At 42.8% G+C, this 8,518-nt stretch overlaps 1 protein-coding gene across 1 annotated transcript; it reads left to right on the forward strand.

Moving 5' to 3' along the window:
- Nucleotides 1-4,152: 4,152 nt before the first annotated feature.
- Nucleotides 4,153-4,800, forward strand: LOC138953341 (protein PIF-like; the record flags this gene model as incomplete). Its single annotated transcript, XM_070325144.1, has 1 exon — nucleotides 4,153-4,800. A coding segment is annotated over one exon (648 nt), but the record flags the coding sequence as incomplete, so codon positions are not given.
- Nucleotides 4,801-8,518: the final 3,718 nt, after the last annotated feature.

Consider the following 8,518-nt stretch of genomic DNA (forward strand, 5'->3'; position numbering starts at 1 on the left):
TGGAAATGTGTCTGCGCGCATGTGAAAGTATATGCGTGTGTTCGTACTTGCACGTTTGTGCGTGTATGCGTACGTGCTGTATGCATATGTGTGTGGTTGGTATCTGCGTGAGCGTACGGCTGGGCGGGTTGTGTTCAGGCGCAGGCTGCGGTTTTTTTTAATGTAAAATCCAGCCATTAGAACTGAAGGATGCGCACAGTATCACCCTCTGATTGTGTAACCTGTTCCAACAGCAACAACAAACAAATAAAAGACAAGGAGGGCAGTCCGTCAAATTATCAGACAGACAGTGGTTAGAAAAGAGGACGTGGTGATCCTCAAGTGCACACCAGTCCAGACAAAAAAGCACCAAAACCGAGTGATCGGCTGCAGGAAGTGTTCAAGATGACACCCCGGATACTTCTCACCATCATGATTGGTCTCTTCGCGTCTCCTCTTGCCTTCACCCAGACCAGCTTCACTACTGTGTGTAAGTTTTGTACCCTACAAATGTTGTGTTGTTTTTGTTGTTGCTGTTGTTGTTGTTGTTGTTGTTGTTGTTGTTGTTGTTGTTGTTGTTGTTGTTGTTGTTGTTGTTGTTGTTGTTGTTTATCCAATCGTCGAGTCACTGATTTTTCCATTTTTACATTTAGTCAAGTTTTGACTAAATGTTTTAACGTAGAGGGGGGAATCGAGACGAGGGTTGTGGTGTATGTGTGTGTGTGTGTGTGTGTGTGTGTGTGTGTCTGTCTGTCTGTGTGTGTGTGTGTGTAGAGCGATTCAGACCAAACTACTGGACCGATCTTTATGAAATTTGACATGAGAGTTTCTGGGAATGATATCCCCGGACGTTGTTTTCTTTTTTTCGATAAATACCTTTGATGACGTCATATCCGGCTTTTTGTAAAAGTTGAGGCGGCACTGTCACACCCTCATTTTTCAATCAAATTGATTGAAATTTTGGCCCAGCAATCTTCGACGAAGGCCAGACTTCGGTATTGCATTTCACCTTGGCGGCTTAAAAATTAATTAATGACTTTAGTCATTAAAAATCTGAAAATTGTAAAAAAAATAAAAAAAATTTAAAACGATCCAAATTTACGTTTATCTTATTCTTCATCATTTTCTGATTCCAAAAACATATAAATATGTTATATTCGGATTAAAAACAAGCTCTGAAAATTAAAAATATAAAAATTATTATTAAAATAAAATTTCCGAAATCGATTTAAAAACAATTTCATCTTATTTCTTGTGGGTTCCTGATTCCAAAAACATATAGATGTGATATGTTTGGATTAAAAACACGCTCAGAAAGTTAAAAAGAATAGAGATAAAGAAAAGCGTGCTATCCTTCTCAGCGCAACTACTACCCCGCTCTTCTTGTCAATTTCACTGCCTGTGCATCGAGCGGTGGACTGACGATGCTACGAGTATACGCTCTTGCTGTAAAAATGCAGTGAGTTCAGTTACATTCTGTTAGTTCGACAGCTTGACTAATTGTTGTAATTTCGCCTTACGCGACTTGTTTTAATTTCATCTTGGAAATGGATAAGCACCGTCCATGTTCATGTAAAAACATTTCTAGTATGCGTCAAAGCACTGGTGTCACAACTATTCGATGCAAGGGTCGTTCTATACAGAGCTGGGGCCCACTTTGTGACAATAATTCTCAGCCTTTTAAATGATTATGATTTATATTACATGTTAACAAGATGTATATTCTCTTTACTTTTGTCATTAATACTCCAGTTTGATAATGATACAGACATTCAACAAAAACATTTGTTAATGTTAGTATTTAAATTCATGTCACATTATCTGGTTTCCATGTTAGGCGAGTGATGTATTTTGAAATGCTTGAAATGTTCTAAACCTGGACACTCAAAATGTACAAATATTTCTAATTCTCTGGAAACGGTATTTATTACTGAAACCAATTTGTTGGATTTAAATGTCTCAGTTAAATAAAGAATATCACTCGCGTAACATGTTTTCCACTGGCACTGGTTCCCAGCTTTGGAGAATAACCCATACTCATACATTTCTCAGCCTTCACTTTTGTGTTAAATCATATGTTGGGTCAGCAATCTGTTCATATTTAACTTATTGGGCCTTGAAGAACGATGCTCATGATCCATCGGGGATAGTCGAAGGGGTTTCACTGTAGAAGGTCCATCTGTGTGCAGGTTACTTTGACACAACGATCCCGAATGCCCTGAGAATAAGTATGTCTGTCCATCTGTCTACAGTTTACTTTGACGGAAAGATCCCAGAGGCACCAAATGCCCGGAAAATAACTATGTCAGTCCATCTGTGTGCAGGTTACTTTGACACAAAGATCCCCAAGGCACCGAATGACCTGAGAATGATTATGTCTGTCCATCTGTCTACAGGTTATTTTGACGCAAAGATCCCAGAGGCACCGAATGACCTGAGAGTATGTCTGTCCATCTGTCTGCAGGTTACTGTGACACAAAGATCCCCAAGGCACCGAATGCCCTGAGAATGATTATGTCTGTCCATCTGTCTGCAGGTTACTGTGACACAAAGATCCCCAAGGCACCGAATGCCCTGAGAATGATTATGTCTGTCCATCTGCTTGCAGGTTACTGTGACACAAAGATCCCCAAGGCACCGAATGCCCTGAGAATAAGTACGCTGTCCATCTGTCTACAGGTTACTTGACATACAGATCCCAGAGGCACCAAATGGCCTGAGAATGATTATGTTAGTCCATCTGTCTCCAGGTTACTTTGACACATAGATCCCCAAGGCACCGAATGGCCTGAGAATGATTATGTCAGTCCATCTGTCTATAGGTTACTTTTACACAAAGATCACAGAGGAACCGAATGGCCTGAGAATGATTATGTCAGTCCATCTGTCTACAGGTTACTTTGACACAAAGATCACAGAGGCACCGAATGGCCTGAGAATGATTATGTCAGTCCATCTGTCTACAGGTTACTTTGACACAAAGATCACAGAGGAACCGAATGGCCTGAGAATGATTATGTCAGTCCATCTGTCTACAGGTTACTTTGACACAAAGATCACAGAGGCACCGAATGCCCGGAAAATAACTATGTCAGTCCATCTGTCTGCAGGTTACTTTGACACAAAGATCACAGAGGCACCGAATGGCCTGAGAATAACTATGTCAGTCCATCTGTCTACAGGTTACTTTGACACAAAGATCACAGAGGCACCGAATGGCCTGAGAATAACTATGTCTGTCCATCTGCTTGCAGGTTACTTTGACACAAAGATTCCCAAGGCTCCGAATGGCCTGAGAATGATTATGGGCGAGGTGGTGAACAGTCTCAACCAGTCTCTTCACAACGTCCTGCTGAAGACCTACCTCTTCAACTCGACGCTCAACCATCTGGAGGCTTTGAGTCGTAAGAGGCATACACTGAGCCCATGGCTATAAACGTTTGTTTGTTTAGATATATGTTAAGTAGTGTATGGAACTGATATTGTTTTACAGATTGGCAGCTGTGTTCTCCGGTCATTTGTCTTCTTGATGTTGTTTGTGTTGCTGTTTTAATTCCAAACGGGATTTGTGATAACGGGTTTTATTATTGGATAAGTGTGAAAGGTATAGTCTTTCCCTTGAAAACATTTCGGCTTAGTATCTCTCCAAGCTTTTTCATGGGGTAGGTCATCCGTTCAGTTGGACACATACCAAAACTCAACACCCTGCCTGTGCAGAGAGGCAACTGTTTTAAGAATGAATTAAATTTGCAAATTGGCACTAGGGTAAGCTGAGAGTTTTATTCATCAAAACATTCCCCACTCTAGACTGTTGATGTTTGTTCCGTGTCAAAATGAAAAGATACTCTTATCTCATCCCATCTACGTTCATGTCCTGTTTTATGGTGGCGGCGGTGGCGGTGTCGGCGGCGGACACGACGATGGCGTGATGATGAGGAAGAGGGGGAGAAAGAGAAAGAGGAGCAAGGTTATTACTACGACGACGACATTCATGATGACGACTACGACGACCACAATGGCGACAACGACGATCATGATGACGACTACGACGATCAGGACGACGAAAACGACGATCATGATGACGACTACAACGACTACGATGACAACAACGACGATCATGATGACGACTACGAAGACCATGATGACGACGACGACGAACATGACGACGACTAAGATTACCACGATGACGACAACGACGATTATGATGACGACTACGAAGACCACGATGACGACAACGACGATCATGATGACGACTACCACGATTATGATGACGACTACAAATACAACGATGACAACAACGGCGATCCAGATGACGACTACAAAGAGAACGATGACAACAACGACGATCATGATGATGACAACAACGATCATGATGACGACAACGATGACCACGATGACAACAAGGACGATCGTGGTGACGACTACGAAGACCACGATGACGACAACGACGATCATGATGACGACTTCAAAGACCACGATGACGACAACGACAATCATGATGACGACTACGACGACCATGATGACGATAACGACGATCATGATGAGGACAACGACGATCATGACCACGATGACGACAACGACGATGATGATGACGACTACGACGATCACGATGACGACAACGACGATCATGATGACGACTACGACGATCACGATGACGACAACGACGATCATGGTCACGACCACCACGACCACCACGATGATCATGATGACGATAACGATGACCACGATGACAACAACGACGATCATGATGGTGATGATGACAGCCCCGATAGTATAAATGATGATTACAATATTCCCCAGTATTGCCTGACTGCCAGCTGACGATGTTGACCTCCCCCTCCTGCCTGATCGCCTCCACGGTCATGGCGTCAACACCACAGAGTCCTCTCCTTCTCCTAACTCACGATCCCTGTCCGGAGCTGACACAACCAGAATGCAGCCTGCAAGAAGACGGTTCCTGCAGTAACTATAGCGACGCTCAGCAGGTTGTCCATGTGTCCCTGGCACCGTGGTTGCTTCACTGGGTCCAGGCTACCTGCGATGTCATCCGTACTGTTTCCTGGAGCGAGGTGGCCCTGGTGATGGATGATACATTGCGTGAGTCGTTTTGAGTGGTAGCTTTGATCAAATGTGTAACCCCTTGATTTGTGCTGGTGATTGTTAGTATGAGTGTCGGGGTGGGCGGGGGTGGGGGGGGGAGAGGGGAGGGGAAGGGAGGAATTAATATGGCGATTGAGAGTGAAAAGTGTGTGTTAGTGTGTGTGTATGCAGGGTTTAACCTGGAAGAAAAAGACAATGGGACATTTGTCCCCCTCAACCAAATTCTGATGGGACATTACATAGTCCCGCAAGGCAACACGCACAAAGCAGGCTAGGCGGTCCGAAAGTGCTTTTGTCGAAAGATGCAAAATAGGGATATATAGTGCCATATGATGAGATGAGAATTTGCCAGTGTATCCGGTTAGTCAGTGTGTGTGTGTGTGTGTGTGTGTATTTGTCTGTGTTTCGATCGATATAGCTTCTGTTGACAGTTTTCACAGAGGTAATCGCGCAAGCACAGACTGATAGTTCGCAGAACTGGTTGAACACTAATGAATTACATTTTAAAAGCAAATCACATTGCATTTTACAAACTCGCAAGTTGCTCGGCTTGGCGCGCGTTTTTGCCTAGCTCATTCTGAACATTGTAGGCCCTACTCCCGTGAAAAGTGTGCATGGGGTGGCGCAGTGGTACGTAATCTCAGTGCGCCCTTTGACGCACTGAAGGCAATTCCAATGGGACATTTTGAGATGTTATGCGCCAATGGTGCAAGGCGCACTAGTAAATGAAACCCTGTACAGTATGTGTGTGTGTGTGTTTGTTCGTGTGTGTGTGTGCGTGTGTGTTTGTGTGTGTGTTTGTGTGTGTGGGTGTGTGTGTGGGTATGTATGTGTGTGTGTGTGTGTGTGTGTGTGTGTGTGTGTGTGTGTGTGTGTGTGTGTGTGTATGTGTCTGACCGTGTTGCAAATCTGAGTCTATGTACGTGTGTGGGTGCGTGTCTGTGGCTGACTGTTGCAAATCTGCACAGCTCTTAAGCTACCGTCATAATAATTATTACCTCGTGTATTGCGGCAACACTGTCAAAAATCTACAATGGAAAACTGGCTGATTGCATGTCTTCGGAATTTACAAAGTTACGCGAGTTTTCCTCAAAGAGTCAGACCTCTTTCTGTTCCGTTAGATACAGAGGTCCTCAAACAGAAGACAATTCACACACACAATTTTTTTAATGAAATTTAGCACTTCTGGTGACAAGAAAAGAACAACAATCAAACAAACAAACAAACAAACAAGGTACTGTAGGCTCGGAGGTGGGTGGGGGAGATGCCGAGAATGGTCAAACTCTCATTGTCATTGAACAAAGTACATTTATGGTGCAATTAGAGAAGTGGTTTGGGCGGTTTTTTTGTTTGTTTATGTGTCATTGGTGTTGATATCAACTTTTGACAATGAATGTATGTGTTGAACAGCTTCCGCCCATCACGGAGAGTTAATTTCCTGTCTGACACTCAGCAACATCGGCAGCGTGACGTTGAAGGTGCAGAGTTCAAATCGTGACGTCATTCTGTCCTTGATGACGTCCCTAGCGACCACTGGCATCCGGAACTTTCTTCTCTGCGTCAATCCCTTGACAAGTAGTGCTCTCGTTTCACTGGTAAGTCAATCTACCATCACAAGTGTACTCACATTAGTTTGAGTAGAACGAGTAGGGACCGGATGTTGTACAACGTATTGCAATGCAATTTTACTAACAAGAGTCTTCGAAAAATACACACACACACAAAGGCACGAAAATCTACCTGCACATCTTAAACTTACAAGAAATAAAAACAAGTTAATAATATAATAATTAATGCATATAAAAAATATTAAAAATATTAAAATCTCTGGTCGTGGTCCATGTAAGCATTATACAAGACTTACGAATAAGAGTATGTTGGTTTTAGTATCTTCTTTTTCAAATTGTTTGTAATCACTGGTTAATGTATATGGACATTTGGTTTCAGAAAATGTGGAATCATAATATTATAATACGAATAATCCCATGAATACAAATCACTCAGCAATCGTGGTAGGCTACGCATGAATTGTTTTCCAGATGAAGGATGAAGATATGAACTTAGCGGACTACCACACCCTTGTGGCTTGTCCGGGGGCACGTCCTGATGACATCACCACTGCCCGGTCACTGGGTCTTAGAGTGTTAGTGATGACGTACACGACACCTGACGTCAGGAGTGACGTCACAGCTTCATTGTTGGATCCTTGTGGGTTTTTACCCTCTTACCAACAGGTCAGTATCAATAAATGTGGGTGTAACCCCTTACCACACCAGTTCTGCCGGCCAGTACTTATTATCATTTGTTGGGTTGGTTTTTGGGTTTTTTTACCAAAGGAGGAAATGTGTCTAAACGTTAAAAAAAATCATGGTTCCAGAAGAAGAATGTCAGCATCAAAAATATAAATTTTGGTAAAAAAAATAATAGCAGGTAGAACCGCCACATAACTAAGTTCAGAAAAAAGTGTGCTCCAATCATAAAAAATGATAGTTCATTGAAAACATTAAAGTGCGAATTGGAAAATATCAAGTTACAAGACAGTAATATAGCTGAATGCATCCCTCCTTCGGCAAAGTTTGTACAACTTCTTTGTCGTTTTATGTTAACTTTACTTATCATATTGTGAAATACCAAGCCAAAGAGACAGATTGAAGTTGTATTCTAAATCTTGATATTGTGTCTCGTAGTTGCTTGCCTTCCGCTATCACATACACACACACACACACACACACACACACACACACACACACACACACACACACACACACACACATACACACACACACACACACACACACACACACAATTCGAAATTTTAAAAAAAAGGTAAGAGTTCAAGAACATCGTTTTTACATTTAGTCAAGTTGATTGGTTTTCGGTGTTTATCGTTTAGTTTGATACCTAGAGATTGACTAAATGTGTTTATATCGCTTCACGCGACTCGTTGTTATTGTTTTCTGTGACAGAGTGTCATTACTTGCTGTTTTTGTAACAGATTGCTACTGACCAGGTGTTGGCTGGACTGTCCAAACTGAACACAACACTACCATTCTCTTTGTCCTGCAACACCACAGACACGCCATTTCTCTGTAACCAGGTGCTGGTTTGAACGCCATTATGATTTTTACTGTGACACTCTTTCTTTTCTTTCTTCTGATTAGAAAGTGCTGCCCATACTTCATGGTGTGATGGTGTGTGTGTGTGTGTGTTTGTGTGAGTGTGTGTGTGTGTGTGTGTGTGTGTGTGTGTCAGTGTGTGTGTGTGTGCGTGTGCGTGTGTATGTGTTCGAGGGGAGGGCTGTGTGTGCGTGCGTGAGGGTGTTTGGGTGTGTGCGTACGCGCGAACCTGTGTATTTGTACATCTGTTTGCGTGTGTGCATGTGCGTATGTGCATGCGCGTGTGTGCTCGTGAAGGAAGCCAGTGCTTGTGCGTGTATCTG

The sequence above is a fragment of the Littorina saxatilis genome, linkage group LG2 (genome assembly GCF_037325665.1).
Source record: "Littorina saxatilis isolate snail1 linkage group LG2, US_GU_Lsax_2.0, whole genome shotgun sequence".
NCBI lineage: Eukaryota > Metazoa > Mollusca > Gastropoda > Littorinimorpha > Littorinidae > Littorina > Littorina saxatilis.